The sequence below is a fragment of the Eptesicus fuscus genome, chromosome 19 (assembly GCF_027574615.1).
Source record: "Eptesicus fuscus isolate TK198812 chromosome 19, DD_ASM_mEF_20220401, whole genome shotgun sequence".
Classification (NCBI taxonomy): domain Eukaryota; kingdom Metazoa; phylum Chordata; class Mammalia; order Chiroptera; family Vespertilionidae; genus Eptesicus; species Eptesicus fuscus.
In genome coordinates, this window is record NC_072491.1 from 21,542,405 (window position 1) to 21,557,249 (window position 14,845).

Sequence of the window (14,845 nt, forward strand, 5' to 3'; positions counted from 1 at the left end):
GAATATTACAAACTCAGCTTTTAAGAGAATCACTCATTACTGTTCTATATTTCAATCACATTCTGAACATTTAAACTCAAATTTACTAGCATTCATTATTTTGGATATTTTACTCCCATATCCCATTCTTTTGGAAGAAAGTTAAAAAAAAAGATCTCCTATATCAATAAAATTAAAGATAACCCCTTAATATCATTGATTGTTCTTGTGCTATTAATGTTTACACAATGTACTATTTTTCCTATGGTAGAGTTTTGAATGACAGCATTTTCTTATACAGACCATGTCAGAGAAATATGCACATGAGAATGCAGATGACAGAGAATGAATAAATTTTATGTTAATAAGACTTGAACATAATGAAAATGCAGAAAAAATTAAGAATAATTTTTCTAGATTTAAAAGCTTTTAAATATGAAATTTGTCCAGATTATAAGAAAAAATAAATAAGAATTTCATTTTAAGTACTATCCCTCAAAGTTCTCTATGAGACATAAAGAGCTGTCAATATACTGATTTTATTTTATAGACATATTGTTATGAAATAGATTATTAAAACATGATTATTTATTTGACATACATATATGTTTTAGAAATTGTTTTTATTACATAATTATTTCTTTTTGTCTTCTACAAAACAAGTGGTTAACATTTTAAAAATTTGACCACACAACATATAATCACTAATTGATATGTGGTACTTAAATATTAACTGTTGTGATTTTCTTCATTGGTGCCATCTGAGCAAGCTCTGTAGTAAAACTGATAAGGCATAGTACAAAGAGAGTTGAACATGAACTTGAATGTCAATGATCTAGTCTCAATGCTGGAGCTAATGATCTTTGTAACCTAGTAAAAATCACTTATCCTTCCTAGGCATGTGCATTTATTGTATCAAAATATTAGCATGGAACTAGCTGATATTTAAGAATCCTTCCAGCACTGTAAACACTATGATCTGTGACAAGATGAATAACACAAGTTCATGTAATTGCATTAATTAATCAATATTAAAATAAATCAATATGGAAATGTAACAGATGAAATGAGCCCAGAATCAGGGGTCACATTTTGAAGCTATGGGTCTGGCCTTGATTCACATAGCCAGCACCTGAAGTAGCCGAGTAACGGTGATAAGTAGACATTTCAGAGTGTTTCTCAAATGGATAACAGCCTGGGAACTTGGCCAACGTGCAATAATAGCTAGTGAGAAGATGCTGCATTTTTTTATTTACTGCTATGGAAAAGTTAAGGCTGCTTGTGTAAGGGATAAAGTGTGTGAGAGTTCATACTGGCTTTGTACATGGACATGTATTTTGATAATACTGACAATTGCTAGTGTTGGGCACTATATATGTTACCTCTATAATCTCCTTATAGTCCTTCTGATATTTTAAACTTTTTAAAAAATAGATAATGAAAATGAAGCTAAGGAAGTTGAATTGCTAGTAGAATCATTATTTGACATCAGGGTCATGGTGACTCCAGAGCCCTTGCTCTTTCCACTTTACCCCAGTGATCCTCAAATTGTAGAGTACATCAGAATTACTTGGATGACTTATTAAAAACAGCAATGTCTGTGCCGAACTATCAGGGCATCTGGTTCAATAGACCTGTGGTGGGGATCTGGGAGTTCATCTTTCTAACATGTTTCCAGAGGGTGCTACTTGCTCAGGAACATTTAGAAAATCACTGTAGAGCAACCACTTAGGAGCCAGTAGAATAATATTGTGAGATCTAATGCCACATGCTGGTCACTGATATTCCTGTTATCCAATTACAAGGCAAGTGATGATGCATATGGTAATGGTCTACATTTAGACTTTCTTAGAGGAGATTTCAAATTGGGTTGTGGGCAATTAATAATAGAAAATATTAATCCTTATGAATTCTCAACAGGCACCAAGAAATAGTTTAATGAAGGGCCTCATGGCATGACACATTTCATGGCTGCAAGGTGGGAGGATTGAGAGAAAGTTGACCATTAGTACTAAGACCAGGAACACTGGAAGACATTCAATAAATTGTTGTTGTTTTTGTTTGGGGGGGGGGTTTGGTTAAAGTGATAATCCTGATGAGAATGAGAGCCTCATAAGGGTCTAATTCTGAGGAAATCTTGAAGACATGGAGTTTGATCTCCCTGGAAAGTACCATGAATCACCCACCCACTCACTCTGAGAGAAAAGATGAATTTGCTAAGAATGGTGTCTGTTCTATCATCCTTACCAGACAGACCTCATCCAAAATCCCAATCAGAACTGCCATTGTATCCCGAAATTATAAACCCCTTTAAATTATGAGTAAAGGGAATGGAAGAAAGAATAGAAACAGGAGTTACGTTTTAATGTATACATAGATCAAATAAAATTGCCTTACATTTTTTATTTGTATCTCACACATTTTTTTTCATAATCTCGTCCTTTGCAAGCATTGTACTTCTAATCTCCCAAACACTGGAATTCAAAATGCAAGATGGCGTATTTTCTCAAATAGTCATGTTGCCTAAAGTAATAGGTTCCTTGCCAGACATATTGTTGGGTGCCTCCAAGGTATTTTACAAACTGGACAAACATTGAAAGTATTTGATTTCCTGAAGTGCTTTCTAGAGACCCTGATGAATACATAGAAGAAAGTCACCACTTGGGACACAGGAGGAAGTCTATTTGGAGCCTAAGGAACTGAAGTTTAGTCTGTTTTACTTACTGCTATTTGAGATCGTAGAAAGCATTTAACATCAGTGTTTGTTTCCACATAAGCACAAGGCATTATTAATGTCCTACTTCTCTTAGCGCTTTGTTTTCCCGGATCTCACTTATAGTAGCGTTTTACTTACACTATATGTAGAACTGTGTATAGATGCCATTAGCTACTGCTTCATTTTATTATTCCATTGTTTCTGTAGACACCAGGTTGTGTGTTCAGGGAAAAGACATGTATACCCCAAATATACTTAGTTATCCCACAAATAGTAACGCTAAGTAATATCATGAACAGTTATAACTCCTGCAACTAAGTCGATGCTCCTGGAGTACTTAATATAGTGAGTAATTACACCCCCGTTCTCCTTGAAGGATCTCCAAGGAGCTGGTATCGGGTTTGCAAGAGGCTAAAACGTGCTCCTTAATTATTTCTGCTCACACTTTTGCTCCCACTGGTGTGTGTGTGTGTGTGTGTGTGTGTGTGTGTGTGTGTGTGTGAGAGAGAGAGAGAGAGAGAGAGAGAGAGAGAGAGAGAGAGCGCCAGCCCTCCCCAAACACCAGAAGAAGAAAATTCGGGAAAATTTGTCGCTGCAAAAATGACATTTCAGAACAATTTCAACCAGGTAACTGTCCAGGGCAAGTTCCACTCAGATTTCTGGGTACCGTTCAAGCCTTTTCAGGGCGGTAAATTGGGTTGGCTTAGCTCCTGGGCCGTGCCAAGCCTCCCCGAAGGCGCCGCGCTCAGGGAGCAGGGACTCCGCCTGAGGCCGGAGCGGACCTCTCTTTCCGGGGCGCCCTGCTTCATTACTATTCTGCAATGCGCTGCGGTCCCCCAGCGCGCCCAGCCCTCCGCTCTGGGCTGGGAGGGGAGCGGACCACCGGCGACCGGGGTGACCCTGCGCCCTCCCCTCTCTTCTGCCCTCTCTAGGGTCCAACCAAGCCACTGCGGCGCTGGAACCCTGGCACCGGCTCCCCTGCTTGCGTTTCAGCGACGGGGCTGGGGTGGGGGTGCGGGCGATCGCAGAGGATCAGCAATCCCGTTACTTGCTCCCCGGGAGGTTTTCCAACTCCCCCGCGCCTGTCAGAGTTGAGGCTGAGAGAGGGCAGCACTATGGTCAGCTTGGGGAGAGGGAGCTTTCCGGGGCGCCCGGGTCAGATGTGGGAGAGCAGTGGCGCAGCTCACCGGCCATCCAGAGTCTGGGGAACATGCACGTACTGTTACCGACCACCCGCTTTCTCCTCCGACTCCCCTCCCCGCATTCACGAGGCCTCCCAAAGGCCCCCCCTCCGTGTCCATCCACGTGGACCTTCCCCTCCGAGCGACACACACACACACACACACACACACACACACACACACGCACACGCACACACGAATGCAGGCACGCGTCCAAGACCCAAGTCAGGCACTCAGTTGCAACCTCAGAGGTCCTAGGAAATTTCGGGGAGTCTGGCCTGCTAAAAAGAAATGAACTCCTACTCCCAGAGGAAATAGATGGCAGGGAGGAACACCTGTCCAAACGCGGGCCAGACAGGGACGTCTGACTCACACGCAAAGGTCATCTCCCAGCAGGAGGCTCCGTCTCCAAAACCTCCAGGGGAGGGTTTTGGTTGGGGATGGTGGCTTGGCGGTGGGCGGTCTTTTGTTTGCTGTTATTGTTTGGTACAGGCATTAACCCACCCCACCCCTCTCGGAAAAGCTCATTTCCTGACCCGGGTGGTCAGACTCCAGTCTTGAGGGCGGGGAGTGAGGGTGTCAGCCCTTGAGATCTCGGGGCGGGGCCCCCCCTAGGCTAGGTTGAAAGGTGAGGCAGCTCTCCCACCACGTGGACGCCTGAGACAAGACCCTTTCCAGTGGTGATTAACTGGGGGAGTGGGGGGCGGGGGGAGCCCCAGTCTTGCAGAAGAGCTTTGTGGTGGGAGCGAGACCTCCTCGGAGTGCTAAGGCTCCCGGCCAACGTGGATCCTTCTGGAAGTCCAGGGTCCCAAGAGAAAACCCTAGAAGCACGCCCTGGCGTGGGCTTGCAGGACCCGCACCCTGGCTCCCACCTGCTGTGGACCAAGGTCAGCGTGTTCTGTCCCTTCGGTTCACTGGGATCTCAGGAGAAGGCGTGTGGGAAACCCCCCCGCGCCCCCCCCCCACGCGTGTGTGTTTACGTGGGCGGGACTTTTCAGCACGACTTGGAGAGCCACAGTTTCTCTCTCCGAGTGAGCCCTGAGCAGGCAGACACGCTGCAGCTGCAGGCTGCATTTCAGAAGCCTCTGCCGGCGTGGGTTTGTGCTTGAGTGTTTCCGTTTGAAACCAGCCAGCCTCCGTTCCAAGCAGCCCCTGCCCTGCACCCCCCCCCCCCCGCCCCCAACCCCATCCCCAATTGGCTGCCCTGCACATTTAGATGATGACCGTGGAGATCAAACACCCAGCGAAGGTTGGCTGTCTCTTCAACCCCACTCTGGAGGTTCAGGCCTACTACCTAGGGCCACTCTGTCTCCTATTCGGAGGCGATTCCTCCCCCGGAGCCCCTCTGTCTTGGCTGTGGCAGGCCGAGGGGGGAAGGTGGAGGCACGGAGAGGGCGGACACCAGGTGGCAATCTCAAGGCGGAGCTGCTCACGTGGAAAGCTGCGCCCCCTGAACTTCTGCGCCCTGGAGCCCGCGTGGCTTTGGACCTGCAAAGCCAGAGCTGAGCTTCCCCGTGGGCCTGAGAGTCCAGAAGAGCCCGCGTGGAAGACCAAGGCGGGCACAGACAGGAGGGGCAGCCGCATTGGTGCCCTGTCAGCAGGGCCATTTTCAGGAAAGCCTGGAGACTCGGGAGAAACGGGAACACAATGGGGAGAGAGGGCAGGAGAAGCCGCAGCACCTGCCCACACTGGCGCCACCAGACCTGAGGGAGCAGGTCTAGAGCGCACAGCCTGCGTTGGTTCCTCCGAATTTGAGGACAGCGTTCCAAGTTGTGAAATAGAGGAGGTGCCTTCCAAGGGGCAGATAAGTGACACTCAAGGACCTCCCTACCATGAAGCACGTTGTTGTGTTTTTTTTTTTAAACGGCCCGTTAGAACCTTGGTTCTGGACCGGACCAAAGCAGAGTGCGCCACACTACTTTTCTCCCCATGTCCCCCAAACCGAAATATCCTTCGTGGTGACCCCTTAGCTTCACGCGAAGTTGCAAGGAGAGGAGAGGGGGTCCCCTTTCCGGTGCCATTGAAGGCCAACGAAGGCGCTCTTCCTTCCCACCCGCACGCCGCCTCATTCGGCAAATGCGGGAGGTGCGGGCCGCTGGGCAGGGACTGCAGGCGGCGAGGCTCGGTGTTCGTGGGGCGGGCGTGCTCTCTCTGCGTCGGAGACCCCCCCCCCCCCCTGCCTGCCTGCCCCCTGAATGCGTTTTGGCTCAACAGGTATCCCTTGAAAACTCGCGCTTAACCCCGGGTCAGCCTCCGGCAGGAGCCACCCGCACGGGCTCCCTGCGCGGCGCTGTGGCCGGCTCCCCTGCGCCTCCCCCACGCCGATCGCGCGTCTAGCAGGCAGCCCCGGGGCCATCCATTCACCAAGGACTCCCACAGTGGCAGGCGAACCAAGCATCCATGCGAGGCTCCCCGCACTTGGAGCCGGCGACGAACCCCCATCCCCCCCGTGCTAGCAAGCAGCCCCGAGACGCGTTCTGTGCACTCGCCAGGGCAGTTACGCAGCTTAGAACCAACGGCGGGGCGCAGAGCTGCGCTGAGGTTCACGGGGCTGGGGGCGGAGGGGTGGGCATCGAGCTCTGGGGAGCAAGGCTGAGATTGCAGGGCTTGTTGCTGTGCCGGAGAGACCAGGGCGACTTCTTGGCATTTCGAGATGTCCATTAAAAATTCGAGACGTGCCACCACCCATCATGGGTCCTAATGGAGGGAGCGGTAACCCCTCCACCCAAAACATGAGTTGTCATTTCCACGGAATGCAAATGGGCTTGCCTTCTGTGGGGGGCGCAGCCAGCTGCAAGCTGGACAATAAACTGTTTCATAGAGACTCGGCGGATTGCGGTTCGGAGAGGCGCTCCTCCACAAAGGAAGAAGCGGCCAGTTTGTGTTGACAGCCTTGGCGCGCCTGGGCCAAGACACCCCCGCCGCCTCCTCCCCCGCCCCCCCCCCACCAACACACACACACACCACCTCCCCGTGACACACAGACGCCCCGGATTGGAAACTAGCTTCACTGAAAGCGAGATCCATCGTGTCTATTAGAGCTGACATGAGTATGGGGAGGTGATTGTTCAAAAAGGATGGCATGAGTCATAAACACCCCCTGAGTATTCTTTGCAGCAATTAATGGGGAGCAGGGTGCAGGATAAGTTGTGGAATAGAGCTGGGGATCTATTCCTCCCCCCCTCCGGCTCCCCCCCAGGACAGTTCTCCTTCCAATGATCCTGACTGTCCCCCCTTGCCTTCCTGTTTAGGAATAAATTGTACATCCCACCCACCACCTCCCCTTGTCTGTGCATGTGACACTCACTCTACCTGTCTGAACGCTGAGACTTGCTGGGGATTTTTCTTTTTGGTCGTCAGCTAATGACTTTCCTCCTACCTTCATTCATCCCCAAGGGTGGATCTTTATACTTCAAGGTGTCTCAGACCGTTTTTGAAAGCCTCATTTTAAGCCAAACCTCTACCACAGGACCCAGAGAAGCTAAGCTCCCCTACTACCATGTACCAACGCATAAGAGCCCACATAGAATTTGTTCACATATACATGAAGATATTTGCGTGGGTGGGTGGGGGGGATGCTTGGAAGACCCCTGTGCCCTAATGCATTTAAAACTACCACATTCCTAGCCTGTCGGCAACTTTCCTACCGGAAAGGGTTAGAAAAGGCATTTGCCGGAGTGTCTTCAATATAAATATTCCAACCCAGGCATCAGACCTGACTGCTTTGACTAGAAATCAAGGTAATCCCCACCACCGAGAAAAGTCTTGCAGAGGAATTCTGCCTGGACATCCACTAGTTAGAGAGGCTATAAGAACCAACTCACGTATCCGTTTGAGCATACTGCAAGAATATTTATTGAGCACAAGCTCAATCACTGCATTGAACGCCAAATCTGGCAAGCAAAATGCATTTCCTATCCGAGAAAGGGGGGGGGGGGGGAGAAGGAGAGCTGTGAATCAACTCCTTCTTCAGTATTATTACGATTATTTTACCGGTGCAAATGACAAAGTAACCTACCAGCCTCTCTCTCTCTGGTGACGAGTCAGCTCACCTCCATCCAAAGCAGACGGGACCCCCCCCCCCCAAAAAAAAAAAAAAGCAAAAAAAAAAAAATGCAGACCTACCTTTCACACAAGACACCGTCAATAAAAAGACGAGGTTCCAAAACGTAAATCCACTTTTAATCCCCATTTTCTTCATCAGGATGGAGTCGAGGCGGCCACATTTAGCGCATCTTCTCTTGCCAGGCTCCAGGGGCTTGGATCCCTCTGCTCGGCTCTCCCCTTTGCGGATCCCTTTCATGTTATCCGCGAGCTCCCGATCCCTGCTCCTCAGCCCGGCGCAGCGGAGTTGTTGCTGTTGTCGGTGCGCGGTCACAGCTCGGAGTGAATGGTGTTTCTGGGATACCACAGCAACCTTGACGAGGACTCAACCATCTCTCCGACGGGGGCACAGAGTCTCCGTACTCTGGATTCCGGCTTTTCTTGTGCCTTTTTTTTTCTCCCCTCCACCGAAATCCACCTCAATTCTAGCTCCTTGCAGGAACCACCAGACACCACTAGTGAGCCTCTTAAAGCCCAGCTCCGCTCCCTGACAAACTCCCCACAATGTTTGAAATGCAGGGGGCTTGGTATGTGTGTGTGTGTGTGTGTGTGTGTGTGTTTTTTTCTCCCTCCCCCGAATAGATCAATTCTGCCCGTGAAAGCAGCCCAAGAAATATTATGCTAGTGAGCTCTCCATGGCAGCCGGCGAGCAGAGGAGCATGTTCAAGGAATATTTTGACCGGAGGGTCTGGGTTGCTTTTGGGGAAACGGCGATGAGGAGGAATCGGGCTCCATCCATGCCCACGCGTTACAATGGGGCATGTGTTACTACTGTCGTTGCAGCATAATTCAGGCAGGCGCCTCGCATTTGTTATCCTGTGATTTAATTGCAAAGGGGAGAGCGCAGAGGAGAATTTATTTGCACACAGGCATTTACATATTCAAAGGCTTACGCGTAAGCCGGGAACCGTTTTTTTTTTCTTTTTTCTTTTCTTTTTTTTTTTCGTGATTCCGTAAACCGATTCCATCGGAGACCAGGCCGGGGGTGGGGTGGGATGGGGTGGGGAAGGAGTCAGAGTCATTTCCCCCCAATAGTTCGCCCTGTCCTCGGCCCTACCGCCTTGTCGGCTGACGGGTGCCGCAGTTAAACTACTTTATCTGTGATGGTTATCTAGGACAGACCCATTGGTCTTCATTCCGAATCGGTCCCAAATATGTAAATGGAAGGTTTCTTTCAAAACGGGAAATGCGTGTATCTGATCAATCCGTCTGGACGTGGCAGCCCCACGCGCCACGCAAGGGTTAAGATTGTGCAAGGGAAGAGCTCTCGCGCCATCTACTGGCCGTGGTTAGCTCGCCGGCTTCTCTCCCCATCTCTAAGGGGGACCCCTTTCCCCCGCATCCCCTGGTGTGGGAGAGCTGTAGTGTCCCGAGCCAGGCTTGCTTTGTTGCTGTGTCAATTTCCTAAATAATGTTTTCCCCCCAGCTGTTCTAGATCTTACAGCCAACAAGTTCCTTAGACTAGGCGCCAGATTGGTGATCGGGAATCTGGTCCCATCTCAGAAGAGGGGAGGGAGACCGGGCTGGTTCTGGAACAGATCCCTGTGAGGGCTTCTGGCTCCGTTTGCATGCTGAAGGCGATCCGGGACATGGGCATCTACCTACAGAACTTAGAGCACTGTCCAGTTTGAGTCTGGGGCTCCCCACACTGCCTACCAACGATGGCTCCCGTCCCATACGCCACAAGCGTGCCCTGGCCAGCTTGGGTCCCTGGGCTCCTGGGTGGAGCTGGCGGCTCGGGGGAGCAAGGCGGGTGCATCGGAAGGGAGTTAGGCTCTGGGAAGGGGGGCACGGCTGCGAGCGAGCCGCCTAGAAGGCGTGCGTGGTGAGTGGGTTCAGTCTGCAGCATAAGGAGGGATTCTGAGCTCCCCGGGTGCGTGGCATTTTGTGATTCTCCCAGGGAGTGAGTGTGCGTGAGTGTGTGCGTGTGTGTGTGTGTGTGTGTGTGTGTGTGTGCGTGTGTACATGCGCGCTTTGTGCTGTAGTAAAGGGTAAGAGTGCGTGTTTATGGAAGATGATGGAAGGTGCGATTTTCTATGCGTGGGTGTTTTCCCGTGTGTGTGTGTGTGTGTGTGTGTGTGTGCGCGCGCAGTGCATATGTGTGGTGTGCATTCAGGTATGTTCTCGTGTGTGTGTGTGTGTGTGTGTGTGTGTGTGTGTGTGAGCGAAGGATTTCTCCTGGGGAGGGAGCCTTACCTAGAGGTAAAAGCTGCAGACGCCTGCTGACCTCATTACATACGGAGGGGAACCTTCAGGGCGGTGTGGCAGAAAACAGCTCCTTCCCAACGGGGCTTCCCACCGTAGGAGGTCGCATGTGCAGATTTCTAAGGGGAGTGGGCCACAAGCTTGGGACTAAAGGGTGACTTAGGAGGGTCAACACTGAAAACGTCAGTAGCCGGGTCAACCGCCTTAGTGGCAGCTCTGGCACTGATGACAGTCAAGATGCCTGGGTGTGTGGCCGCTGCTGCTGCTTTTGCTGGGCTGAACAAGGAGGCAGACGCAAACAGGTCCTTGGACTTAATGAGGACACTGGACACAACCCTCCTTACCAGGTGTGCAGAGTTAGTCACCTCCACTCAATTCACTTTTCACCCAAAGGAAAAAACAAAACAAAAACTCTTGGGTATATGTAATCTACATGAACACATGATTATTTAAAGAGAGGAGGACTTTAAGCAAACAAAAAAATGCCCAAAATCTTTATTTCTCAAAAGTCAGGAGTATTTTAACAGGAATTATTGTGAGGAAGAAAAAAAAAAGACTTTGACTGTGGGACTCTCATGACTACTACAAGATACCAATTGCTGATACTTCTTTTCAAACATGCTAATTCTGTAATCCAGTTATCTTTTCCTAAATGAATCCTGCCTATCATTTTAAGGTGAAGTTGTTAAAAGATTTATCTACTAGTTCGTAAGACATTGAACAGTACTATAGTTTCTAGTTTCTCTAGCTCATAATAAATCACAAACATTTTCTTTACTCGCACCTGCCAGCTCCTGAGACCGAGTGGAAAATCCTATGGTGCAGATGGGAAAAGTTAAGGCAGAGAGAAATCAAGTGTTTATCCAAGGTCATCATCAGGAGCATGGCCATTTAATCCAATACATTTAGTGCTGGATCGCATTCTTGTCTTTTAAGCTAAACCGACTCCTCTTCAAGGGAGCATTTCCAAAGCTATTGCAGAAACATAACATTATCAGCCAGAATCCTGCATGAGAAACCCCTCAATTTCTCTAGAAGGGAAAATACAGTGCCGACATTTAGGAGGTAGAAACCATCTATCGCATCTGATCTGTAGGAAAACAGCACAGGGGTGCACCAATTTATTTAAGACTTTTAGAAAGAGAAGATAAAAAAAATAGCTAACACAATAGCAAACATTCAGTGCTTCCTGTGTGCCTGGCATTGTGTTATGTTTACCTGGCATATGTTATTCAATCTCAATACTACTTGCTGAGACAAGTACTACAATTATCCTCATTTTATAGGTGAAGAAATTGATACACAAAGATGTTAACCATCTTGCTTTACTCAAGGTAATATGTCTGAAAGGAAATATGAACCACTGTTGTCCAATTTCTGAGTCAATATGCTTGCACACTCTGCTCTACTATGCTAGCTTCCAAAGATGCTTGTTCTAAAATAGTCTAGTAACAAAAATATAATTGTTATAGTAAATTTATCTGTGTAATCATAGAAAAACAAAGAGTTATAAGATACTCTAAAGGTGATCAAGTTTAAAATATGTATGTAGACATATAAAGAGAAAACTTTTTGTTTATATTTGCCAGTTACTATACCGCCACCATCCTCTTTTTCTTCTTTTTCTTTCTCTCTCTCTCTCTCTCTCTCTCTCTCTTTTTTTTTTCTACTTGCAACCTATTGATCTTACATACAGGTCAAGGAAAAAAGTGACTTGGCAAGGATCATTAAGCCAATCACAATGATTAAGTACCCTTGATAGCTTTTAAAAAGACTCTAGATCAGAAATGGACAGGGTTTTTTAGTGCCAGATTTCCATTCCTTTTCAGTTTTGCCCACAATACTTACGTAATATCATTAAGCATGATCTTTAAAAAGGGCTCAGATGGCTCTTGAAAGGGAGAAAATAAGCACCTTTTCAAAAATTGCTCTATATTAAACCTGATCCTCTCTATGTATTTACTCTGGTTTAGCATTATAGGGGCCACATCACAGAGAAATGAGCAAAGCAGAGTGAGAACACTGAGAAAAAAGCAACAAAGACTTGAGAAAGGGTTACTTTTAATTTTTAAAAGAAGTGTATATCCTTTTGACAGAGTCAGGAACTTAGAAAGTGTTGTTTTGTTGTGTGGGGGTTTTTTTCTTAACTGATGTCACAGAGATACAAGTTTCCATGCGTATTATTGTCCAAATGCAGTATTTATTTTGTTATAGAAACATTGCTGCCTTTTAGAACTGAATGCCCAATGATTGTCAATACACTTCTCAATTAAAAGGCTCAAATTCAAAACTGTGAGTCTGTGGGAGAAATCTAGTTAGAGTAAACTAAAATTTTTAATGATCTACAAAAAGTCAAGCAAGCTTTTCCCCATTTGTTTGCATTTTTTTAAATATAGAATTTGTTGCTGGAGAGTAGGAGAAAAAGAGGAGCTTATTTCCTCATTTTTCTATAAATGTCCATTATTGGAACTGTCTTTTCTGACCTCTCTAACTCTTGGGAAATAAAATATTGGAAGGTAAATGTTGAATAATGAGGGAATTCTAATTCAAGTCTGTAAGTTTTCCTTGATTTGCAATAGTTCCTATTCAGGTGAAGAGAAAAGAAAGAGCTCTAATATTCATGATAAGGCAACTTTTTAAAAACAATCATATTTAAGAAGATCAATTATGAGGTGGATAAAAGTATGTGTCCCACTGTTCATCAGGAAGCATTGTTGAAAGATGGAGACAGGCTCTTGGAAATGCTATTAAGTGTGCCTTCCTAGGCATTCTTATATCCTGACTCCTCTGAATTTCATGAATAGTGAAGCTTAGCAGGCATTCAAGAATTTTTAAGCTTTAACAACATTAAGAAAATCAGAGAATAAAGTTTCTATATTACATAAGAGTAATAATAGTCTATTAAGAATGGAATAATGGAAAAATATTACAACTGAAAACAGTATCTATTGCTGTATTCATATAAATAAATCATACTTTAACTAAAAAAAAAACCCACAACAACCCACACACAAAAACTTATTTTTGACATGACCAACATACATAATAAATTTAGTACATTAACATTGAAATTTTATTAACTAGTGCCTTTTAAATATATAGTATATAGTATACAATGTATAGAAAGTTTACTGTCAGTGATATGAGCACATTTCACTGAAAGAGGAGAAACATGGGAAGAAACCAAGATGGCGGCATAGGTAAACACCTGAACTTGCTGCCTCGCACAACTACTTCAAAACTACAACTAGCCGAAACCGGTTTGGCTCAGTGGATAGAGCGTCGGCCTGCGGACTGAAGGGTCCCGGGTTCGATTCCGGTCAAGGGCATGTACCTTGGTTGTGGGCACGTCCCCAGTAGGGGGTGTGCAGGAGGCAGCTGATCGATGTTTCTCTCTCATCGGTGTTTCTGGCTCTCTATCCCTCTCTCTTCCTCTCTGTAAAAAAATCAATAAAATACATTTAAAAAAAAAAAAAACTACAACTAAAAGACAAAATGGGCATCATCCAGAAACACAGGAAGGCTGGCTGAGTGGAAATTCTACAACTAGAAAGGAAGAGAAAAGCACACTGAGACTCAGAGGAGCTGCGGAAGTAAAGTGCAGAGGTACGGAGGTGCGCAGAGAGGGCTGGCAACTGAGTACGTGGCTGGCTTTTTCAATCCGCAGGGAGACACAAGCTCTGGACTGCTCTGAACTCCAGTTCCAGGCGAGACTCTGGGGACCCAGACTCATACGGGGAGAAACTGGACTGTCTGGCAGCGGGCAGAACTCGAGGGTGGCTTTCTCTCAGAGGTGCTTGCAGCGATTACCAAGGGACACTGAGACCCGAGGGCCTCTTAGGGCAGGGCTGACGGGAAGCCATTGCTGTTTGCTCTGCCCTGAGACTCCGCCCCATCCAAGCTGTGCGTAGAGGCTTTTGCATATGAATGACCTGGTCCTTTGAAATCTAAACTCACCTAACAAACTGCAGCTGAGTCAGAGAGACCCAGAATATCCAAAAGAAGGCCCAAGGCCCTGCAGCAGCTTGCATTGCTTCACAGCTGGGCCTCATCTGGGCACCTCCAAAACCCAAACAAAGAGAGGAATCTGCAGATCTCTCCATAGCACCTGCTGGGTGGCCTCAGGCAGAGGCTAAATTAGCACCTCCTTGGAGATCCAAGAGCCAGTGTACTGAGGCGTCAGAGTAGGACCATCAGATTACAACTCCTCAGATCCATAAGGGACACACTCAGGGTGCAGACTCAGTGAGCACCAAAGCCCCACTGAAGCAAGTCTTGCCTCATAAGCGTGTCTCCAGCACAGAAGTTCTCCCATAGTAGACACAGCTGATCCTCACAACCAATTGGCCTGGAGGTCAATTCCTCCCAGTGATACCAACAACAATCAAGGCTTAACTACAACAAGACTATGCACACAGCCCACAAAGCAGTGCACCAAGAGTGTCCACCTCAGGTAACTGGGGAGGCTGAGCCACTGGGCCCTATAGGACACCTAGCACACAAAGCCACTCTATCAACAGAGGGTAGCAGCCAAAATGTGGAGACAAAGAAACAGGTCACAAATGAAAGAAATGGAGGAAAGCAAACTACTGGATATAGAGTTCAAAACCACGATTATAAGGTTTTTCAAGAATTTTCTAGGAAAGGCCAATAAATTTAG

General features: G+C 47.1%; 1 protein-coding gene across 3 annotated transcripts in view; it reads right to left on the reverse strand.

The window, feature by feature from the left end:
• Window positions 1-8,179, reverse strand: part of CSMD3 (CUB and Sushi multiple domains 3) — a 923,077-nt gene extending 914,898 nt beyond the window's left edge. For all 3 annotated transcript variants that reach the window (XM_054708474.1, XM_054708473.1, XM_008143384.3), the window contains exon 1: window positions 8,002-8,179. In XM_054708474.1, coding sequence (XP_054564449.1) covers window positions 8,002-8,179 — 178 coding nt within the window. The remainder of the gene's footprint in view (window positions 1-8,001) is intronic.
• Window positions 8,180-14,845: the final 6,666 nt, after the last annotated feature.